Below are 25221 nucleotides of genomic sequence, written 5' to 3'. Positions count from 1 at the left end.
GTTTCTATAGAATTACACTCATCCTTTTCTTTCAGCTTACCATACTATAGCTCCATTATGGAGTGAAACATAACTTAGAAAAATCACAATTTCATCATTCCAAGGAAGAAATTGAGAAGTTTTCAGTTTATTCTTTAAATGATGGCTTAGTAACCCTGGTTCTGCTCTGCAGAATTCTTCTTTAAATGGGAATCAGATGATTCTTGAGTTTCTTGGTATGTGTGTGGGGGTTTTCCTTTGCTTATGGGAGACTTCACAAGGTCGTAATTTAAAAACATAATTGTAAATCCTGCTTATTTGTAGGGCACTGGCTGACATGAACAATGATGGGAGGATGGACCAGATGGAGTTTTCTATTGCTATGAAACTTATCAAACTAAAACTACAAGGTTATCAGCTCCCCTCTGCACTCCCTTCTGCCATGAAGCAGCCTCCCATTGCTATTCCTGGTGCACCAGGGTTTGGTAAGAGCAGAATTTGTTTCTAGTTCAGTGCTATGATAGCCTCTATAAAAGTTTTGTTTGGGGTGGTTTATATTTTGATTTATTTCAGTTTCTAAAATTGGAAAAGGTGCTGCTTTACAATTAAAAAGAGATAGATATATGAAAAACGGCCTAATAAACCTGGCTCCTTAGCATCCAGGCATAATCAATAACAAGTCAGTTTCCTACTCCATTTCAGACCCTGCTTCTCTCCCTCTGTACTCTCACCATCACCAAATATTAGGAAAAGCAGATGAGCCTTGCACCATGCTGTGAAGATCAGCAGAGCTGGGCTGTTTCAGACCAAGGAGAGTGAGTGAATTCTGAAGTTGGGGGCCCTCAATGAGACCACCTTGCTGGCAGTTTTCTTAATCTTCTTTAATGGGTTCTAGCTCTAACACCTCTGCCACAGTTACGATCAGCGATCTTGATTTAACTTAACCAAAATAGTGTGGGAGCAGTCCACACCTGTTGGCCTGTGCAAAGAGTGGCATTAATAATAGCCAGACTGGCTACTGCTTCTCTTGTTCTTGTAACTGGTATTGCTGAAGTGCTCATAATGCCAAAGATAGGATTGGGTAATGCAGGATTGAAATAAATGGCATAAAATAAATGAGTGAGTCAAAGCCTGGACCTCATGCTTACCATGCTGAGTTTCTTCTGCATTCTGGTGTTGAGAGCCACTTTACATGTAACCTTTAGTTTGCAACATCTCATCATCAGATGCCTGGTAATTGTGATCACCGTAAAGAGTGAATTAAATAAATAATGTACAGGAGCTCCGTTCCGGAACGCCTTGCATAAGTTGAGTTTTGCATAAGTCAGGAACGTATCTCCAACAATTATGCTCCCTCCTACCCACCCACCCCCCCAAAAAAAAAGAAGAAAAAAGGCACTTATGGAACTTTGTCCGTAAGTCGGATTTTCACAACCCGGGGAGCGTCTGTATTTGGTAAGCATTACAACAAAACTCTCACCCTTCAAAGCCTGTATATCTGCTAATTCATTTTTCCCCTCCTCCCTCCGACCAAACTTTTTGTTGTTTGGTTTCAAAAACTTCATCTGGGGCCATAATGATTGAGTGAAGTACGAAATAATTAAATTTTCTTCTCCAAGCCCACTGTAGACATGCTCCCATCTGCGTGCACGTAGCCTCACCTCTTTCCCCAGTGGAATCACTGAGTCTCCTTGACCTTTACTTGTCATCTGTGCAGCTGTACTCATACCTAAAATCTCTTATTACTGTGCTTTATCCTATTAGCTTTGCATTGTTTTGTTTTGGCAGAGGCTGTGAGCAATTCTCCTGAAACTCATTCTTTTTGGACAGAGGTTAAATGTAGACTTTCAGTTCTCCACCCACCAGTGTTTGACAGTACTGCTCTTCATCTAGCACACAGTGAACAATTTTCTAAAGCAAATTCTTATATTTCTTTGGTTAGCACTGCAGTCACATAATCCTATAATATACATACACTATAAAATATTATGCCTTTCTCCCTAAACCATTTCATGTTGCCGTCACTATCTGTGAGCTTAGTAACCCTGGGATTTTTTAGAGTCTTTATCTTCACCTCAATCTGCTCTCTAATTCTAGGTTTATTGTTGTATAACTCTGCAGTCTGCAAACTCCTTAAATTATCTGATACAAATGATTCTAAATTAGAAAAATGTCTACTTTTTCTTATATGCAGGTATTGGGGGCATTGTCAGCATGCCATCTCTTACAGCTGTAGCCCCAGTACCAATGGCGTCCATTCCAGTAGTAGGAATGTCTCCACCTTTAGTATCTTCTGTTCCTACAGCAGCAGTGCCTCCCCTGGCTAATGGAGCTCCTGCTGTTATACAACCTCTGCCTGCTTTTGCTCATCCTGGTATGCTGCATACTGACACTATATATTTTACTTTTTTTTGTTAACCAATTGTTGAGCAATTTTCTTTGTATCGAAAAAGTGAGAATATGGTATTAGTAACTTACTATTTTAAAGAATTGCTTTATTAAGGGAATACACTTTAAATTGGGTTAATACAAATAGGATTAAAAAAAGTTTAAAATCTAAAACAAAAATTTTAAACCTTCAGTAGAAGAAATCTAGGTTTATTATATTTTAAAGCTGCTTGTTTTTCGGATATTTCTATACACAAACCAACAATCACTATGAACAAAATGTTAGCATTCTAGTAAAGGTATAATAAAATTAGCTTGCCCATCATCCAGAATTGATACCTACATATTGGTACTCCTTACCTATTTGTAATCATTAAGATAATATTGTTCTTTGGATTATTTTCAAAGTATACAGTGTTTCAATTTTTATTTTATAAAATGTTGCACTTTATTGTATCAACCAGATTTATATAAAGAATGCAAATGCAGGAAGTCATGAAGGTGAAACGTGTTTTATTTTTTGTGGGGCAGGAGATGTTACTAATTTATTTTTGTATTAGGAACATTGCCTTAAAAAAAAACCCAAACTGATTTTAAAATCATAATCCTTGTTTTGTGTGGTTAGCAGTTAGTTGTCTATCATTGTGAATTGTACAGATATGTTTCAAATTTACTTTTCAGGATTAACACAGTTATTCTTACTATTACAGCCACATTGCCAAAGAGTTCTTCCTTTAGTAGATCTGGACCTGGGTCACAGTTAAACGCTAAACTGCAAAAGGCACAATCATTTGATGTGGCTAGGTAAGTTAGCGTGGAGTGTGTGTGCACATGTGAAATATGCTGTAGCGGCAGTACTGCCTTAGATGCTAATAGATTAAGACCATTCTTCATTAAACTTAACTTCTGTAATTAAGAAAATCAAGTCTTGTCAAGTTATTACTTCAGAGGTTTAATGGAATATCTTCTTTAAATGTGAAATACCAGATTAGTTACAAACTATTGAAATATAGCATTTAACTGTTTTAAAAGTTTCAAGTCACATTACAACATGAGGCTTTTGAGTGTGTACAGAAAAGTCTGCTTCGTTTCATATCACAAGGCCCCTCCTTTTGTGCTGCAGAAAGATAACACATTTTTTGTAGAAAATAGAATAGTAGTTTCAGAAGTAAAATATTAAAATGTGGGAACTGTGGGAGTGCTGTCCAAGACTAACTTTTTCTTGTAAGTGTGTTTTTTGTTTTTTTTTACTTATATGTAAGAATTTATTAAAAGACTGCTCCAAGGAGACATAAAATATTGACTTAGAGAACTTTGATGGGAGAGGGGAGTTAATAGTTGCAGTATAGTGTTGAGGACTGAACAGTTGCTCAAAATTCCTGTGGATTTCAGGGAAGAAAATAATTGCTTCTTCGTATGCCATTTTTAAGTGTTTTAAATTTTGTTTGGCTTTTAATCTTAGCTCTCCAGATAAATTGTCCTTGAAAATTTCTTTTGTGTCACAATATGAGAAGCTAAATGTTACTATTACTTGTCTGTAAATGAGATTAAAAATGCCTTGCATCTCAAACCTTTTTTTGTCTCAGAGTATTGTTGGGAGCACAGTGGAAGCAGTATGCTCTAATCCCCACACAGGGAGGGGAGTGTATCCCTTCCACCAGTGTGAAGTAATAGTGATTAGCTCCATAGGGACTGACATCTAGGACTCCTTAGGTAAAAGAACTGGATATTCCTTAAGACGGCTATCACAGTTATTAAGGCAAACTTCACCTCTGATTCTCTGGTCTCTTTTAGAGCTGGGTGAGATACGGTTTTCCTTTCCTGTAAAACTTTTGAGATTTCAAAAATTTTCCTGTTACATATTGGGATGAACCTGAGACCTTTTGAAGTTTTGAGATGGAGGACGATAGGAGAGTGGGCAGACTATTCAGGGATCGATTTCTCTAAATATCTCCTGTTGGAGCTGTGTATGAAAAGTATTCACTGGGCCAGAGACACACTAACTTTATAGTCCAGTGAATAGTGCAGTCACTTGGGATGTGGGAGACCCAGGTTAAAGTCCGTGCTCTGAGTCAAACAGAATGCCCTAACCATCATGCTATTAGCTATTCTGTGGTGATCAGAGTCTCATTTTGATCAGAAATTCCATCATTTAAACAAGTGTGGTCCCACAAAGTTTTGGTTTTGATGAATTGGCATTTTCTGATGAGAAAACATTTTAGTAGGGCTGTCAATTAATTGCAGTTAACTTGTTTTGAGTGAATCTCTTGAGTTAACTCCATTAAAAAATTAATTGTGTTCACGGTTTTAATCACACTGTTAAAGAATACCAATTTAAATTTATTTTAAATATTTTTGGATGTTTTTCTACATTTTCAAATATGCTGATTTCAATTACAACACAATACAAAGTGTACAGTGTTCACTTTATATTATATTTAGTTGCACTGTAAAAGAAGATAAACAAAAGATAGTATTTTTCAATTCACTTTATGCATGTTCTGTAGTGCAATCTCTTTATTGTGAAAGTGCAATTTTCATATGTAGATTTTTTTTTGTTAGATTGTTTGTTTTGTTTTTGAGTGCAGTTATGTAAAACTTTAGCACCTGCAAGTCCACACTGCTGATGACTGGTTCTGCTCGATAACGATTCAAAGCAGTGTGGACTGATGCATGTTCATTTTTCATCATCTAAATCAGATTCCACCAGGTTGATTTTCTTTTTTGGTGGTTCAGGTTCTGTAGGTTTCGGAATTAGAGTGTTGCTCTTTTAAGACTTCTGACAGCATGATCCACACTTTGTCCCTCTCCGATTTTAGAAGACACTTAAGATTCTTAAACCTTGAGTTAGGTGTTATAGCTCTCTTTAGAAATCTCATATTGGTACCTTCTTTGCGTTTTTGTCAAATCTGCAATAAAAGTGTACTTATATCGAACATATGCTGGGTTGTCATCCAAGACTACCATAACATGAAAGAGTCACTGCCAGCTTAGTGGTTTCAGTCCTTCTCAGGTCAGTAGGGAAAGTAGTTGCTATGCAATCTGTTCAGTGGCCTATTTGAAAGAAATTAGATTGTCTCAGTCTGATTCTTACTGTGTCCTAGTGTCCTGGCATGTTTTGGCAGTCTTAATAGAGGACCAAAGGTTAAATGGGGCTGAAGACTGAACTAACATTTCATTCCTATACCTGCTCTCTCCAGTTCTTAGTATTGAGACACGTTGGCAGGCTAGAATCCCGGAACTGTCTCTACAAATAGCTGATCTATTTAAAATACTTGTATTTTCTGTTAGCTCTGTTTGTTTGTTTTCAGCTCTGTTTGTTTTTCCTAATCAGTCTCTGGTTGGTTGGTTGCTAGGCTGGAAAGACAGCTGGTTAAGGTTAGCATAAGATGAGACGCCGATGAAGTGGGCTGTAGCCCACGAAAGCTTATGCTCAAATAAATTTTAGTCTCTAAGGTGCCACAAGTACTCCTGGTCTTTTTGTTTCCACCAACTACATGGAGAGTTTCCAACCATATAACTGAACAAAAATTTTGCATATCTTGAGTCTTCCAAAGCACTTAGATTATTTACTTTTCTACCTTTCTGAAAAAGCAAAGCTATCTATGACAAGGATGAATAGTTGGCTTAATTTGGGATAAGAACCATGCTTTTAAAATGCTGAACTGGGTCACTGTTCTCAACTACAACTTCAGTAGTGTGTAATATTTTTGAAGTAAGAGCTGGGAAAAATTGTTGAAAGAACAAATTCATATGTAAAATTTGAACTTCAGTCTGTCCTCATGTAGCTTGAAACTTTTAAGCGTAACTGAGTTTTCTCTCTCTCCTAATTCCAGTGTGCCTTCTGTAGCAGAATGGGCTGTTCCTCAGTCATCAAGACTGAAATATAGGCAGCTGTTCAATAGCCATGACAAAACGATGAGTGGACATTTAACAGGTATTAGAACAATTTTTATATTTTTTTATTTTTTGCTTCCATTTGATTGATCTTTGATAATTATATGTCTGTTAATGTGGTGCTTAAATTATGGAAGGTGAGTGATAGCTGAGTTCCCATACTGAAATGAGAGGGGAAAAAATGCTTATTTTCTATATTGTTTTCTATCCACACTTTGATTACAATTGAGAGCAAATATATGATCATTTGTGAGTGGTTGCTACTTAGGGCTTGTCTACATAGGGAAGTTAGGGTGTGAATTTATGGCACGCTAGCTACTCTGCACTAACTCACCAAGTGGACCCTCTGACTGTGCATTAAACGAGCCTGCATGAGAACACATTTAGTGTGCAGTTGGAGGCTCTTAGTAAAATGGGCAAGGGTTGGGGAACGGAGTTCCAAAGCCACCTAATGCCCCTGGTACAGGATTATAAGGGGTTACTGGGCACCTGCAAATTCCATTAACTTCTTGCTAACTTTTTTCCTCTCTTCACTCCTGCTTTCACACTGATTTGTTGTAAAGGTGGTCCCTTCTGGCCTTAAACTCTAACTCTGACTCTCAGATCCACGCCCCAGAATTTACTTAATTTTCTTTTTGAAACTTATCCTGCTCGTGTAGTTGGACAGGGCTCCTGATCCCTGTTGACCACCCATAAAGAAAAGGCCTTTGACAATTGTGGGATTCTTTTTGTTCCCCTTACTCCTTGTTGACCACCTACCAAGTGGGTGAAGAGGCCTGTTGGGTGAAAGTGCTGAGAAGTGACTAACACTTTCACCTGGCTGACAGCCTCATCACCTGGCTGGTAGGCTGTTAACAAGGAGCTTTCTCTTCAGACCACACACACAGTTGCCTCTGCCCAAGAGAGAACCCACCCCAAATGAAGGGAGGCACTGAGCATGTACAGGAATCCTCCCTCATCCCTATGTCATCCCAAGAGTTTATTGTGAGGAATGAAATTAGTTGTGGCAACTGTGACTCCTGCGAAGGACATGGGTGGCTGGGTCAAGCTTTGTATGCCCCTTTCACGATGGACATTTTCCCCAACATGATAGAAAACTACCTGTGCAATGGGAAAGAGTACATCAAATGTGGGATTACTAACCCTAGCAGTATTCCTTAATCTTAGATATTTTTTTTAAATAACTTCCCTCTTGTGCACTGTAACAATTTGTTCTGAGTAGCTGTAATATGTTCAGCTTTAACACACAGGGAATTGATATTTTCCAGGTCATCACCTCAAAACTGAATTTCGCTCCAGAATAATGTTTGCTGATTTTTAATTTGTTTGTTAACCCTTGTTCTAATTTGTTAGGTCCACAAGCAAGGACTATCCTTATGCAATCAAGTTTACCACAGGCGCAGTTGGCTACAATATGGTAAAGATAGTTCCTTTAATTTTTCTCATATCAGAAATGTACTTTTCACTCTGGATTATACCCTTCCTGCTAACTTGTTAAATTTTGCTGTCTCTTTCTTTACACAAGATATACACTAAAAACTGCATTACTATTTAATAATGGGCATAATCAGAGGAATTAGATTAGTTGCCACTGCATTTTTCTAATGTTAGCTAATTTTTACAACCTGTAAAAAATGGTTCGTAAAAGGAACTCTTCAAGTTTATTTTACATTAGGTACCTATAGTATTCCTCCCTTTCTGTGTGTGGGTTGAAAACATACCTGGCATTTTTACTTGGTTTTGTTTTTTAGTTGTTCCTAAAAAAGCCACTTTGTTTCTCTTGCCTCTAGTGAAATTATACCCTGGTCCGTAATACAAAAAAGTGTTGTTTTTTTTTAAATGTGTAATAAAAACTATAGCCTGTAAAATTGCCCTTTTGTCCCTAGTTGTGTCCTAGCAGAAGCATAACTCATTGAGTTTCTTCTCTTTGATGTGCTTTAAAGGAGTGTCTTGTTTTTTCCTCAGCATTCTTATTTGCCAAAGTAGATTGCCTGCCGTTAACATAACCAACCAGGTCTCTCATTTCTCCTTTAGCCTGAGTAAACTCTTGTATCTTGCTGTGTAACTGCATAGTAGCTTTAGTATTTATTTGCCTTTTTACTCTCCTGGTATTTTGGTCCCTGATTGTTCAGGGTCACCTTCTGTGATGTTTGAAATGGGCTCCATGCCACCTTTGTGTATTTTAACTGATTCATTGTTCTTTGCTGGCTATTTCTAATTAACTTCCCCGCTTCTTAAATCTCTGCTTAAAATTCAGTATCTGACTACAGTACTACTACATGATTTCCCCTGTGCTAGAATGTCAACTATATTGTCACTGTTGCATAGTGACTCTGCCATACTTGCTTTCTAAGCCAAACCCTACATGTTATTCAGGACTTACAGTAGCCTCTTCTCTTTTGTTTCCTAACAAAGTTGCTATAAGAAGCAATGGCAACCCAATAATCCAGAAGATCACTAGCTGTGACTGGGGTCCCAGTGAGGGCCAGCTGAGGTCACTCAATTAGGGTGAACTGCAAAGAATGGGGTAGATAATCCCCAAAGCTGGTGGATATTTTCAATACTTAGATTTACCAAGTCAGCATAAAACAGCTTCTTTATTACTTCACTGGTTGCCCAGAAGTCAACACCACAGTTCCCTTGAAGTAACCCAGCCTCAGGTCTCAATCCAGGTATCCAAGTCAAATATGATGAAGATTTCTGAAAATCTTATTTCATCATATAAAAGGAAAGGTTCTACCAATTCCAAAGGATTGGACACATTACCTCCCAGGTTATTGAATATTCCAGCTCTTACCCAAATACATGCTTGCAACCAGTTCTTATTAATTAAACTAAAATTTATTAGAAAAGAGAGAGAATACAGTTAAAAGATCAATATACATATAGACATGAGTTCAGTTCTTGAGGTTCTGATACATAGAGGAGATGGGGTGAGCTTTGTAGTTGCAAAGAGTTCTTTTAGAATTTAGTCCATAGGTTATAATCCAATGTCCAATATCACATTCGGGGAGTAGCATCTTAACTGGGATCTCCATCTGGTAACTCAGACTTCCCCTGATGAAGCTTAAGTGGATCTGAGATGTCAGGATCAGGACCCAATTGCCTTTTATACAGTTGACCATACAGTCCTGGGTAGACAATAGGCTTTTGATGTAACTTCCTGTTTCCTAAGCACCAGCAGTAATTAGTTACACAAATGAACATAGGGCAATTTATCCGTTAGGCAGTCTATTACAAACTTCAAAGAGACATATAGACAATGACATTATTTCACTCAAGATTCATCTAAATATTAATATTCCCCTTTTGATCTCTGAATTAATAGTTATAGTGACAGACAGGAACTGTCTGCTTACATAATTATCATCTAAGATACACATAATTAGTATCACCTCTAATTCTTTAACAATACAGGTTTGTATTTCAAAGTTCTAGCCTTACATGGCCTTAATTACCATTTTTAACATGTCTCTGCAGGCTGACTCTGGGTTAGTTAGCCTGCAAGATGCTTAACCCTTTCTGGCCATGTGTTACATTCATTATAAGATTCATTGCAAGTAGATAACAGTGGTAGCAACAATTGTTTGCATAATTATATTTTAATCAGACAACGTCAGGCTAGCCAAAGATGTAATACTTGCTGCCAGGGCTTGAAGTGTGTGGATAGCTGGGGGTGGATGGAGGGGAACAGCTGACACATTTGAGAAGTTCCAAACATAACTTGTAGTTCTTCTTTGAGTGATGTCCCTATGGGTGCTCCACTGTAGGTGTAGCAGCGCCCCCTGTCCCTGGGATCAGAGATCTTCATCAGCAGTGCCCGTCAGACCACACATGTGCACCTCCCCATCTCGTGCCATGAGTGGGACATGTGTGTATATATAGTGTTGTACGGTCTGATTGCCCCCCAGTTCCCTCTCTAATCCCTTTGGTCTGGGGCAGAATTCACAGTAGAGCCCATTTCTCCTTTTGACCTCTGAGATAGTGCCTCACCTGTTAGTGTTAGTATAGTTTTAGTAGTTAGTTCTTCCTTTCTCATCCTCTCCCTATTAAAAATAAATACATCTTTTTTTTTTTTTGTCCTCTTACTCTCTCATAGCTTACTCTTCATAGCTTTTACCCTTCAGAACTTAGGTTTTCGTTTTGCTGCTTTCTGCCATTCCCGACTGAGAAGCTTTTCTCGTCACCCTTATCTCCAGGTCTCCTGGGTTTAAGAGGTGCGTTTTCTGCTGGGACACCTTCCGGGTAACTGATGGTCACCCACAGTGTATTTGCTGAGTGGGACAGGGACACGTACCCAAAAAGTGTACTCATTGCCATAACTGACTGCCAGGGCTAGAAAAGATAGGACATTTGGCTGCAACGTTTCCTCATGGAGAAATCATTGCATCCAGCATCAGACCCTGGCCCGGACATTTTGGCCATGCGGCTCTAACACTCCACTTGGTTGTCCACTGACCCTCATTTGCCCTGTCCTTCTAAAAGAAAATCTTCTCTTTCCCACACATTGAAAGAAACAGGCTCTCCCATGACCTTTTCTGAGGCACCACACGCCAGAACACCATCCCATGCAAGGTCAGTTCCCTCAACATCCTCTGACAGGGGACGCAGCTCCATGGACCATCCAAGTACCTCCGCTACCGGAGCTAAGCAAAGGTCTAAAGACCCCAAGAGGGCAGACCTACAGCTGTTGGCACCATCTCTCGGCACTGGTACCAACTGCCCTAACCAGACTGACTTTGGGCACCACAGCACGGACAAAACCACCAACACTGATAGCTATACCAGCACCGAGGTCCATTTTAGCACTGAACAAGTCATCAACTCCATCTGGTATCTGGTCAAGAGAATGCACCTCTCCCTCAGACACTGACCCATGTGCTGGTGTTGATGATGCTCCTTCCTCCTCCCCAGGAGTTCAGAAACCCCATGGACCTGCTTGTTTCTTATCTTCCTGAGTCACCACTACTCAGACACACTCTCCCTCTACTTCCATCCTCCTCTTCAGAATCACAGCGTTGTTCCTTTTCCCTTCCAAGGATGGCACCGCCCTTCCACAGCAATGCAGAGGAGGAAGAGTATTTTGTCCCACTCATACTTGGGACAGGCACAAGATGCATCTTCTACATGTCCTCACTATCCATAACCGGACCAAGGTCCTGCTATAGACAGCAATGGATTTAACCCCACATGCCTCCCTCTCCATATTGGCCATACTGGATCCTTGGGCCATGGACAGGGCACAGTTTGGAAAGCCTGCCATAGAGCAAAGCCAGAGGCCTACACATTCACCATCTCCATCAGTCTCTTGACCAATAGAGTATGAACCTCTCCCCATAGCAGACAAGGAGGAAGACCAGGAGAGGGAAATTTCACCACCACTCCTCTTCATCCCCCAATGAGGCTATCATGCCTCCACCCCTTACTGCAGCAAATGACTTCAAATACTTTCAGGAGTTGTTTCACAGGATTGCAGACTCCCTCTAGATTCCTTTGAAGGAAGTGAAAGAACAGCAGCATAAACTCCTTGACATCCTGCACGCATCCTCATCCTCCAAAGTAGACCTCCCTGTTAATGACGCCCCTCTCGACCCCACCATGTTGCTCTGCAGACCTCAGTGACTGTCCCACCAACCTGCAAGCGGGCAGACAAAAAATATTACGTTCCCAGAAATGACATGGAATCTCTTCTCACTCCACTCCAAATTCCTTCATTGTCAATGCCGTACACAAAAAGGGACACTGACACAACCTCAATCCGCTGCTCATGACAGACTGGAAGCAATTGGAACTATATGGGCACACAGCTTATTTATCTGCTATGCTCCAATTCTGGATATCCAATTACAAGGCTCTCATGGCCAAATACGATTCTCAACTATTCCAAAATACAAGAACTCTGCTAAGACCTTCTTGATGACAAAAAAGAGTAACTCCAGGCACTTGTATCCGAAGGACACCTCTTGGCCTATATGGCTTTACAAGCCCCTTTGGAATCCGTGGATACCACTGCCCAATCCATCAAGACTGCCATAGTCATGAGATGGGCATCATAGCCACACCTCTCTGGCCTTCCTAAAGAGGTATAAACCACTGTGGAGTACCTACCCTTTGAGGGCCCCAAATTATTTGCGGAGTGTATTGATGAGTCCCTACACTCCCTTAAGGACTCTTAAGCAACTCTCTGTTCTCTTGGCATTTACTCACCAGCACCATTGAGACACCTGGGGAAATACCAACTTCCTCCATGGTCCCGACCACAGCAATACATTCCCCCAACAACTGTGCAATACTCAATGCTGTTGACAGAAGCCCCCTACCAAGCACAGACATGTGACTCCTCAAGGGGCTACCTCTCACATACCTTTGACCAAACAACAATTTTGAAGGTGTGTTCGAGGCCCTGAGAAGCCTCCCTCTATTCCAGTCAAAACAACCATATCCAGCATCCCACCAGTTTGGCAATCTTCTGTCTCCTTCCTTTCCATCATGGCAGCTACTTACCTCAGACAAGCAGGTTTTAGGGATAATCAAGAAAGGATACTCCATTCCTTTCCTATCTACCCCCCCTCTTCAGGGACCCTTCTCGTGAACCCCTTCTAAGAGAAGAAATAAATCACCTTCTGCAACTGGGAGCCATAGAGCTGGTCCCATCGCAGGACAAAGGGTAGAGTTTTTATTCCCATTATTTTCTGGTTCAAAAGAAATCCGGTGGGTGGAGACCAATCCTAGACCTTCGAAACCGAAACGAGTTAGTCAAACTGCAATGCTTCAAGATGGTTATCTGTTCTACCATTATTCCGGCACTTGAACAGAGGGACTGCTCTTGTTCCTCGACCTCCAAGATTTGTACTTTCACATCACAGTATACCCTGCCCACACCCGCTTTCTCTGATTCATCCTGGGGACTAATCACTAGGGCTCAGTGTCTGTCATGGAGGTTGCGGAAGTCACTGGTTCTGTGACTTTCCATGACCTCCGTGACTTCTGCAGTGGCCAGTGTGGCTAATCCTAGGACCACTCAAGCAGCTGGCTCCGGGACCAGCTGCTCAGGTGGCCCTGGGGATAGCCACACCAGCTGCTGCTTGACTGGCCCCTGGCCGCGGTCCTGGGGTGGCCGGGAACAGCCATGGTCCACTAGCCCTGGCAGCGGTGCCGCAGGCCCCACGCATCCCTCCTGCCCCAGCAGCAGCGTACCCTCCCTCACTCGACACCTCACAGTCCCTAAGATTTAGACACAGATATTTAAGTCATGGACAGATCACAGGCCATGATTTTTTTATTTTATTTTTTTGCCTGTGACCTGTCCATGACTTTTACTAAAAATACTTGTGACTAAATCGTAGTCTTACTGATCACTAGCAATACAAAGTACTGCTCTTCAAACTCTTGACAGACCCTTGTGTGTTCTCCAAAGTCTTTGTGGTAGTGGCTGCCTACCTACACAAAGAAGGCGTTGTCATCTTTCCATACTTAGATGACTGCCTCCTCAAAACCCCATCCAAAACAGATGCTCTTCAAAATTTGAGTGACAGTGGACCTTTTCTCAAGCCTTAGCCTTCGCATAAACCTGGAGAAATCTACAGTAACATTGGTCCAACACCTGGAGTTTATTGAGGCACAACTGGATGCCATACAAGCCAGAGCCTTCCTCCCGGCTCACAGATTTTCAGTTATAGTCAATCTTGTATTCACAGTGCGAACCTGTCCCCAAATCTCAGCCAGGGCATGTCTCCAACTACTTGGCCACATGGCAGCAGCTGCCTTCATGGTAAAGTACGCACATGTTGTGTCTCCAGGCATAGCTACATAGTTTATGGACCTCCCAAACACATCCTTCACAAACACCTATCTATACCTATGAAGGTCAAGGACTAACTGGTCTGGTGGACTCAGATCAAAAACGTCTGCGTTGGGGTCCCTTTCCTTTAACCATCATTGTCCATGATTCTAATAACTGACTCTTTAGTTGATTGGGGAGCACACCTTCACACTCACACAGTGCAGGACAGATGGTTCTTAACTGAATCTACCCTACACATCAACATCCTAGAGTTATGAGCAGTCTGCAATACCTGCTGATGTTTTCTCCCACTGATAGTGTGATGTGCTATCAGAGTCATGACTGACAATATGGCCTACATGTTCTACATCAAGAGACAAGGTTGAGCAAGATCCCACTCTCTACACTCAGAGGCACTGAAATTATGGAACTGGTGTATCCAACACTGTATCACCTTCTTAGCTGTATAGCTCCCTGGACTCCAGAACTCCACTGCAGGCTCACTGAGCAGGAGATTCTCCCACAATCACACATAGGAACAAGATACAGAAGTCCTTCAGCACATCCTCAACTGCTGAGGATTACCCTCCATAGGCCTCTTGGCCACACTGGTGAATTCCCACTGCCCTTAGTTTTGCTCAAGAGCGGGTCGAGGATGCGGATTTCTGGAAGATGCATTCCTTATCACATGGGATACACTGGTGCTCTGTGCCTTCCCTCCCTTCCCCCTTCTGTTCAGAGTACTTCACAAGAACCAAGGGGACAGAGCCAGAGTCATGCATATAGCTCCGACAGGGCCATCCCAGATCTGATATACTTACCTCATTTGCATGACAGTATGCCCTCCAATCACTATCTGTCCAACTCAGCGACTTTTACAGGATGAGGGTTACATCCTCCATCCCAATCAACACATGGCTCCTCCATGGTTCCGGGATTCAGAAATAACCTCTTTGGAAGCAGTTAAACATGTACTTTCAAACAGCAGGTGTGATAGGACTGGAGGCAGTTACCTCCACAAATGGACTAGAATCCAATCCTGGTGCACTTTCCATCAGGTTGAGGCACTGAGCACTCCATTACCACTTATCCCAGACTCTATTTTATACCTTTAAAAGATTGGAGTTATGCACAAGCTCCATAGGCGTGCATTTGGCAGCCATTGCAACCTTTCACTGCGAGATAGATGGCTGCTCCATCTTCACTCACCTGCTCATTAAACGATTCCTGAAGGGCCTCCAATATCTTTACCCTCACATATGGGATCCAACCCCGGCTTGGGATTCTGGTCACTAGACCTCCATTCGAACCAAATGGCAGCTTGCTTCTATGTTCATTTATCATACAAGAACAGTATTTTTTTATCACCACCTCTGCCCGGTGGATTGGTGAAATTGGAGCACTTATGGCATACCTATCATATGTGATTTTTTCATAAAGACAAGGTTATGCTATGCTCACATACAAAATTTTTACCTGAGGTACCATCCACTTTCCATCTAAACCAACCTATCCCCCTTCCCTGCTTCTTTTCAGTGACACACCGCAACCAACAGGAGGCAACATTGTACACCCTGGACATCAGATGAGCAGTAGCTTTCTAAATGGACAGAACTAAACCTTTCAGGAAATCACCACACTTATTCCTCCCAATGGCCAAAAGATCGAAAGGCTTAGTCATTTCTAAGCAATGCCTTTCCAAGTGGATCTCAGTGTATACATCTTTCCTACTAACTACACAATCGATAACCTCCCCCTGGAACTAGAGCACATTCCACTCACTCACTCTCCACCTCAATCACCTTTCTTAACAATGTCCTGATTGCTGATATTTGCAAAGCAGCCACATGCACATCGACGGACACTTTTAGCTGTCACTACACCATTACTCAGGATGCTATATCAGATATTCTGCTAGGACACTCTGTCCTGTCATCCACAGTAAATGCTGCTCCAAAGCTCCAGCTTTCCAACTGGGGGCATGCTTTATGATCACCTACAGTGGAGCCCTGGGGTACTGCTTTATAATCACCTATAGTGGAGCACCATAGGGACATCACTTGAAGAAGAGAAGGTACTCACCTCCTGTGCAGTAACTGAGCTTCTTTGAGATGTGTCCCTATGGGTGCTCCACTTCCCATCCTCCTCCCCTTTGCTTCAGAGCTGAAAGATAAGCTCTGCAACAGAGAAGGAACTTGGGGGCGATTGGGCTGCACAGTGCTATATATATGTTCCGCTCATGGTGTGAGACAGGGAGGTGTGCATGTGCAGTCCAACGGGCACCGCTGATGAAGATCTCTAATCCCAGGTGCAGGGGGTGCTGCTGCACCTACAGGGGAGCCACCCATAGATGAAAGGAGAGAGTTGAGCTCCAGGAGAGGGGTGATCTTGCTCACTTCCCTGAGGCTTATCCTCTGGAAGTAGAACCAGTGTGGTTGCATGCAGGAGGCAGGATTTGTGAGCCCATACTGGGGATGGCCCCACTGAGGAAATCAGTAGCACAGACATGGATCAATAGTGGGGTGAGGTGGGAGAGAAGGAATAGGTTAGTAGTCTTCCAAATTCTGCCCACAAATAAAGCCTTATACACTTGAGATGTCCAAAACACTCCATTCTCAGAGATCTCTGGAATATGAGCCTTGTCTGTATGCTTTGAATCAGCATCCAATAACTAATGAAGCTAAAACTCTGAAATCTAATGATGAAAATTTAAACTCTTAATATGAATAAAGACATTTCACATGTATAAGAACTGCTTTAGGCCATCATCAGACATCGTTGTCTTGGTTTATACTTTGTTAACATTCAAGTTTTCTTTGCATTTGTCAGTGCTGGATCTTAACTTCTTTTAAATAAAAGCTTTAATTCTAAGAACATGGTAGCAGTCTCCAAGAAAAAGTGCAGGTGTGCCAAACCACTGTAAACAAGTCCAATTTGACCCTCCCTGCACTGCATTGTGCAGTGGATATTTGTGGGAGGAACAGGACTCCACCTGCCAATCTTGCCTCTTGTAGTGGGTGCATCGGTAATTCTAGGCCTGAAGGAGTAGAAACCATGGATCAAATGTGGATGCAGAGATTATAAATTGGGAGAAGAGGGGTGGCACACTTGATTTGAGCCCAGCCATAAGAGATTTTAAACATAAACGGGGGGAAATTGTTGTCAATTATCTAACAATAGAAATAAGAAAAAACAAATCACTTGTGAATTGACAATATAGAAACCATGCCACTTAATGAGTATTTGAGTTTAAAAATTATTTTAAAACTGATTTATTTGGGTCTTTTCATTAAACAGGAATCTTTCGGATATTGACCAAGATGGAAAACTTACAGCAGAAGAGTTTATTCTGGCTATGCACTTAATTGATGTGGCCATGTCTGGCCAGCCATTGCCACCTGTACTGCCTCCAGAATATATTCCACCTTCATTTAGGTAAAATGGTTATAAATTGTGCTATTTCATTTCTAAACTACTTAATCTTGGCTTTGTTTGGGAAACCTATTTTGATATTTCTGTTCAGTTGTGTGGAAGTCAAGGATAAGAGGCTGGAAAAAGCTGCTACTTATATATTTGCATTGCTCAGAGGGCATGCAATACTCTCTCACTGGGGTAATGTCTGCTGTAGCTTTTATTATTGGTTACTGGCAAATGAAGAATCTCCATCACAAGAAGTGACTTTTAGAGTACAGTTCTTGTCAATAAGTGAATTTTACAAAAATAAACTGAGAACTAAAGCAATTTGAACTAAAATCTATTGTAATTCAGCTACCCAATATTACCCTCCCTTTTACTGCACCACAAAGAGATGTGTGAGAATTTAAAACTTGCCCTGAAATTCTATTGTAGTAAATTCTGGCTTGTGGTCCAGTAAGTATTTATGGATTCCAGATGCTGAGTCACTCTACTTCTTTTTCCATTTTCCTTTTCCAAGGCAAAATTGCAGTGAGAAGGCATCTTCACATATGTTTACTGTCTCAGGAACTTGAAATTTAATCTTACAGACAGTGATTCATAACTTATTGCACACAATGTTTTTTTAATTAAACTTTGAGCTCCTGTATCTCCTTACTTCTTGAGCTCTTGCCTAGACCATAGTTGTCAAACATTTTGGCCTTAAGTGGTTTACACAATTTATAACTATTTTTTTTTAATTGGCAGAAGAGTACGCTCTGGCAGTGGCATCTCTGTAATAAGCTCAGTATCTGTAGACCAGAGGTTGCCAGAAGAACCAGTGTTGGAAGAAGAACAGCAACAATTGGAAAAGAAATTGCCAGGTAAGTGAGTTTGCAGTGTTATTGTAGCCGTGTTGGTCCCAGGATATCAGAGACGAGGTGGGTGAGATAATATCTTTTATTGGACCAACTTATGTTGGTCAGAGACAAACTTTTGAGCTACACAGAACTCTTCTTCAGGTGAGCGTAAATTTAGATATGTTCTGTCCTGTTAAAGTAGAAAGCACTATCAGCTGCTCACATATGTTAATAACATTAAGATTTTTTTTGTTAAGGTTACATTGTGATGCAAGAAGCATGGCTGAGATGTTGCGGTGTCCAGCTGATTCCCAGTTTCTGAAATGGCCTCTGTGGGCCATTGGCAGCAGGCACTGGAATAGCTTTCACCCTGCTTTCTTGCCCTGATGGCTGGTAGGCCCAGACTGAGGCTACTGCCATAGTGGTATAATGTTGCTTTTGACCACCCCCGCACCCCCACCCTCCGACTTGCACCAAGTGCATTTTGGCCCATGTGGAGGATTAGGACCGGAGTGTGTTGTATACAGGTCTGTTTCATTGTAATCTATGTACTTTATGGATTTATACATTTTTAATCAGTTCTCTTTAAGAAGATATCAGGTTTTCTGAACATTAACAAAATTGCTTCTGATATTAAAACCTCTAAAACTTTATTGAGGAATTCTTGGCTTATTACATTGATACTTAGTTGTTGGTGTGAAGCAATAGTAACAACCAGCAGCCAGCTGGGCTTATCCTGCATGATGATTTTTTAGAGCATATTTCCAGTTGAAATGTTCACTGCATTCTTTCAGAGAGCTAGAGAAACAAAACTTGTTTCCACCCATCCAAAGTGTACTCCATTTTCTTTGGTATGAACTGCACATCTGCCCAAATGCCCTTTTGGCAAAGGAAGACTGGACTCAGCTAAATTACCTCAATGAATCTACTCTATACCACTCGGTGGCAGCAAGATGGTGGCCTTGGTAGAAAAATGTGAGGTATTACCACCCCCTCAACAGGCTTTCTGTGCAGTGCCTCGAGGCAGTGCCAGTCTTGGAGTGAGAGATTTAACTTGAATCCTCAAACTGATGTCTTATGTGGGATGTGTTGTCACTATATCACTGACCTAACCCTGAGGCATTCAGTGACTGAAGAAACCCAGAGCTTGGTGTCATATTTTCACTCATGTCTTTGTGTTGTTTTATCAGAAAAATATCTTGAAATCATCCAGTATGCTGCTCACAGAAAAGATACCTTTGTAACTGCAGTTAAATTGCTCTTAAGCTGTTATACTGCATCTCAAACTTAACTTACCTCTTTCTGTGTCTGCTCTATTATAAACGAAGTGCTATAAATAAAATGATGATCAGTGAATGTGTTAAATGATTTAAATGTGAGGCTCAAGGTGAGCACAATAGTTTAAGAATTGTGCTCTTCACTGTCTGGATTCAATTGAGAAAACTTCTGAAAAATTGTCCAATAAATTAATGAATCATAGCCTGCACTTTCTTGGCTTTGTAGTAAGTTAGCTTCCACCTCAGTGATGCTACATGGCAGTGGTTTCTAATCTCCTAGGAAAGTCACAACTTTTACTAGACCAAGACTTGGACTTTTGGTTCTCAGTGAACAACACACGCTTAAGAGTATGCAATTCATGTGTGTTGAGGGACTCTAAATCCTAGAGTATGCAAGATTGAGGGAATGGACTGCCTAAACTCCAGTATACACATCTGGATAGAAGCTGGGCTTTGTGGCACCCAGGAGCCTAAAGGGTAGGTCTGGAATTCATCCTTCAAGTAAAGATGAGGGCTTTCGTGGAGATGGCAATATAAGTGCCAGTGACAACTTCAAGCAGTATCCATTACAGTTCTGCTTATCAGTAGTTGAGAACAAGGTTGGAATACTGTTGGATACTTGTTGCATGTAGCAAACTGTTCTTGGTTCACCAGTCTGTTTTCATAGTCCTTTTGTTTGTTTGTTTGGGTTTTTTTGTTTTAAACAAAGCAAAGCTTAATTTCACCATTCACATTTTCTTGTGTTAAAGTTACGTTTGAAGATAAAAAGCGTGAGAACTTTGAACGTGGCAATCTGGAGCTTGAAAAGCGGAGGCAGGCCCTTCTGGAGCAGCAACGCAAAGAGCAAGAGCGGCTAGCACAACTGGAACGGGCAGAGCAGGAAAGGAAAGAACGCGAACGACAGGAGCAAGAACGTAAAAGACAACTGGAGCTAGAAAAGCAATTAGAAAAACAACGCGAATTGGAACGTCAGCGAGAAGAAGAAAGGCGGAAAGAAATAGAAAGGCGTGAGGTAAATGGATATAGAGGTAGTAGTATCTGTGAAAATTTGTCCTTTGATTTAAACAAAACCGAAAAAAGTATGCTGGCAAGTATTTTACCATACTTCCTTTATTATAGAAATCTTTACTTGTTTATAATTCCTTAGAAACTAATTGGTTTATTAGTGAAATATTTTTCCTGCTACAGTTAAAGAACAGACTTCAGTTTCAAGTTTCCTGGAAATAGATAGACAACTTTATCAAAATCTAGGATGTTTCTTGTGAAATATCTCCCATTCTACTGAATGGATTAGACAGTTAGGTATCGCACAAAGTGTTCTTGACCTCCAACCTTAAAACTTTTTGCAACATGAAGCGATCTTGCTTTTGATGAAGGAGCAAAGACTTCTGCCTGGGGTTGGAAATTCTTAGTGTTTCTGATGCAGTCAGTACATTAGGTGAAGAGAAAATTCAATGGCAAGCTTAGGAAGAGCTGCTGTGTTTTGAAATCACCAGACTTTAACTGTTTTTAAAATGTAATGGATCAGCACTTGATCTTCAACTCTCATGTGTTTGAGAAATTAAGTGTGTGATTATTCAGAGTTTATTGAAATGTCAAATTAAATGTTGATTAATTTATTAAAATGGAAGAAATGTGTATTTCAAAAGTAGCACCTTTGCTGATTGTGGCCTCAATTGACCAAGGGTTTTAAGCACATGCCTAACTTTAAAGTACTGGGATTATTCTCTTGTTATTAAAGCTAGGCATATACTTAAGTACTGTGTTGAACAGGGGCATATATTAATGTTTTCAGTGTACACTATACTAGAACTATTCTAATGAGGGAATAGAGTAGATTCACAGACTGGTCATTTCAACAGTAATTGTTTTTTTACATACTATAGGCTGCAAAAAGGGAACTTGAAAGGCAAAGACAACTTGAGTGGGAGCGTAATCGTCGGCAGGAACTACTAAATCAAAGAAACAAAGAACAAGAGGACATAGTTGTATTGAAGGCAAAGAAGAAGACTTTAGAATTTGAGTTGGAAGCTCTGGTAAGTGACGATATTTTTAAAAGGTTGTAGGTTTAAGTATTTACTATATATGACCAACCATTTCCACAAAACTTGTATTTAAGAGAGAAAAAGAGTGGTGATTATATTGTAAATGGAGTACAAGATCACAGTAACAAACACTACAGAGTCTTGATTAGTTTCCATAATTACATCTTGGTTTTTATTCTACAGCCAACTGACTATTTTTAGTTTTAGAAACGTATAAAATCCAGATTTGCATGACGAATTATTGTAGTAACCAAAATGTATCTCTTCTTGCTGAAGAATGATAAAAAACATCAGCTGGAGGGAAAGCTTCAGGATATCAGGTGTCGATTGTCTATCCAAAGACATGAAATTGAGAGCACAAACAAATCTAGAGAACTGAGAATTGCAGAAATTACACACTTGCAACAGCAGTTACAGGTGAGCATGCTGGTGTTTCTTATGTTTAGCCTTTAGGCTTGTTTTGTCCTCACCCATCTGGATCACTGTCCTGATCAAACTTCCCCACCAAACATTGCATATTACTTTGTCACTCCTGAACAGTTCCACTAATAAATAATTCATTTTTATAGTGTCTTTCATCCCAAAAGATCAAGTCACTCTTAAAACTATGTATAGGAATTGCTTACCACGCTGGAAGTTAGCAGCAATTGATTGAACATGCAGAGCAATATCTCACACTCTTCAGGTTGGAAGCAGTGAATAAAATGTCCAGCTGAAAATGTATGGGGAATTGAGGGAAGTGGATTTTTATTAAAAATATACACACATCTATAGGAGCCCATCCCATACATTCAAATATAAGTACTACCCATACAGAAGTAGCTACCAAACTCCTCCAACCCTCAGTCCAGCACCCTCCCAAGTTAGAATTCACCAGGACATTATGGGAAACAAGAGTCTTGTGGAAAGCCCATACAGCAAACAAAGGCATAACAAGATCAAGAGGCTGGAAGATGGAAAACTTAAGCTAGAAGTAAGAATGAAAATTTTTAATGGTAACGGCAGTTAGTAATTGTAATAAATTACCAAGGGTTTTGTAAATTCTCCATCACATAGAATCTTTAAATAAAGAGTGGATGTGATGTATCTTTATTTTAGTAAGGTTTTGACACAGTCCCACATGATATTCTCATAGGCAAAACAGGGAGATGTGGTCTAGATGAAATTATTATATGGTGGAGTCACAGTTGGTTGGAAGACCATATTTAGACTGGTTATCCATGATTCTCTGTCAAACTGGGACAATGCATCTAGTGGGGTCTTGCACGATCAGTCATGGCACTGGTACTATTCAGTATTTTTGTTCATGACTTGAAGTGGAATGTGTATTTATAAGATATATGAGTAACACCAAGCTAAGGAGGTGGTGTTTGCAGTTGGGATGACAAGATTAGAATTCAAAATGACCTTGACAAATTGGAGAATTAATCTGAATTCAACAAGATGAAATTCAATAAAGACAAGTGCATAGTACTTAAATTAAGAATAAAAATCAAATGGACAACTACATAATGGGGCATAACTGGCTATGTGGTAGTGCTGCTGCAAAGGATCTGGGAGTTATAGATCACAAATTGAATTTGATGCAGCTGTAAAAAAGGCTAATATTCTGGGGTGTATTCAGAGTGTTGTATATAGGACACGGAAGATAATTGTCCCACTCTGCTTGGCTCTGGTGAGTCCTCATTTGCAGTGCTGTGTCCAGTTCTGGATGCCACATTTTAGGAGTGATGTGGACAAATTGTTGCTCTCCCTTGGACTCTCTCCAAAAATAAGGTTTTGAAAACCTGACCTATGAGAGAAGGTTTGAGGAACAACTGGGCATGTTTAGTCTTGAGACAAGAAGATTGAGGGGGGACCTGATAACTTATTTGAAGACTACTAAGTCTGCTATAAAAAGACTGATCTATTGTTCTCTATGGCCATTGAAAACAGGACAAGAATTAATGCCCTAAATCTGCAGCAAGGGAGATTTAGGTTAGATATTAGGAAAAGCGTTCTAACTGTGAGGGCAGTTAAGCTTTGGAATAGGATTTCAGTGGAGGTTGTGGAATTCCCATCATTGGAGGGTTTTAAAACAAGCTGGACAAAACTTTGTCAAGAATGGCTTAGGTTTATTTGGTCCTGCTGCCACAGAAATGATTTCTCAAGATCTCTTCCAGCGCTACATTTTGATGATTCTATGATCACAAGTGTTTGGGACTGTAGTAAGTGAAGTGGTGGATGGGTTTGAATATTTATATATGTGGGGAAAGTCTTATATATAATAACATTTGTAGGATGGGCTCCCACAACATAAAATGGGTACTTACAGATATTTTATTTATGAATATATGCTAAAACCAGAAGGAACCACTATGATCACCTGATCTGAACTCGTGTGTAACACAGACCATAGAACTTCTCTGAAATAAATTCAAATTTATGGACTCTCATTCCCTAAATTTTACATCTCAGTCAAGATATGTGAAAAATCTCTTCTTCTGTGAACATCCTGTATTCAGATTTATTTTAGTGAGCTTTTAGTATTTTACTAACATATCCTTGCTATAGATGGAAAGAGAGTGAAGGGGGCACTGACGTATGATTTCTGATAGTCAAATGTAGTATATTATTCTGTTTCTTTAACATAATTAACATTGTCATGTTTAAGTAAATGAGAAAATAATTTAGATTTCTGCAGAAGATCTCTGGTGAAATTCTGCCCTCAGCATGTGCATACACTTCCTGACTTTTGCTGGAAACTGTGCATGTATATCTGAGGGCAGAATTTGTCTCTTCACTGTACTTTTTAGTTCAAATGACTTCTGATTGTACACATGCAGACAGCAGTGGTGTTTTGTCAGAAAGATTTTGTCTTTGGTGTGAAACCAAGCTATTTTCCTGTATTTTAAAGTTAGAAAATAGTATTGTTTTAATACTGAAATTACCAGGTAAAATATAGAGTATGTTTTTGGCTTTTTTTAAGTCTAGTCCTGACAGTTTAGTTTTTTTTCTTCTTTCCTGTTTCTTCTCCTTCATCTTCCCAAATTTCAGACAAGAGGAGTGATTTGATGTATATGCTGAACGTTGTGATATTCATTGTACTTTTAGTTAGAAACTGTAGTTACACTGTAAGCTCTTTAGGGCAGGGACGATCATTCTGTGTTTCGTACAGCACCTAGAACAATGGGGTCCTGGTCCATGATGGGGATTTTTGGTGCTTCTGCAGAACTACTACTATTAAGTCTTAATTTCAAAGAGAATGAATTGGAATTTCAGTTGTGAAGATGTAAGGTTAAAGCGGTCTTAAAACTCAAACCTATAGGTACTTTTTTGAAGCCATATACAGCATAGTCTGTTCACTTGAGCGAAGTCAGCACTTGGAAGTTAGATCTCTCAATTTTATGCCCACATTGTATCATTTCAGTTTATGGCTTTCAATTTTATGTTCCTAAGCTTAAATTTTAAACGTGTTAAATTTCCTTTGGAGTATTATGTGGTACACTGTTAGGCCCTTCACAATAGTAGCCTTTTTTTTTTGATTGCAGTAATCACTGTAATAAAATAAGTTGCAGTTTAGGGATGTCTGTGTCACTTACAGTGCTAACTTAATTTGA

The 25221-nt window shown here is 40.3% G+C and overlaps 1 protein-coding gene across 9 annotated transcripts in view; it reads left to right on the top strand.

The window, feature by feature from the left end:
- The window catches only part of ITSN1 (intersectin 1), a 238546-nt gene that overhangs the window by 74229 nt on the left and 139096 nt on the right, over positions 1-25221 (top strand). For 6 of the 9 annotated variants that reach the window (XM_030578515.1, XM_030578525.1, XM_030578562.1 and 3 more), the window contains exons 5-14: positions 304-464; positions 2174-2353; positions 3078-3171; positions 6204-6304; positions 7618-7681; positions 17345-17482; positions 18209-18324; positions 20327-20589; positions 21464-21613; positions 21899-22039. In XM_030578515.1, coding sequence (XP_030434375.1) covers positions 304-464; positions 2174-2353; positions 3078-3171; positions 6204-6304; positions 7618-7681; positions 17345-17482; positions 18209-18324; positions 20327-20589; positions 21464-21613; positions 21899-22039 — 1408 coding nt within the window. Of the gene's footprint in view, positions 1-303; positions 465-2173; positions 2354-3077; positions 3172-3535; positions 3592-6203; positions 6305-7617; positions 7682-17344; positions 17483-18208; positions 18325-20326; positions 20590-21463; positions 21614-21898; positions 22040-25221 lie in introns of those variants that run through there. The other 3 variants (XM_030578535.1, XM_030578544.1, XM_030578552.1) reach the window with 3 other exon arrangements.

The sequence above is a fragment of the Gopherus evgoodei genome, chromosome 1 (genome assembly GCF_007399415.2).
Source record: "Gopherus evgoodei ecotype Sinaloan lineage chromosome 1, rGopEvg1_v1.p, whole genome shotgun sequence".
NCBI lineage: Eukaryota > Metazoa > Chordata > Testudines > Testudinidae > Gopherus > Gopherus evgoodei.
The sequence above is the reverse complement of the archived record's forward strand: the minus strand, read 5'-3'. Positions and strand labels throughout refer to the sequence as shown.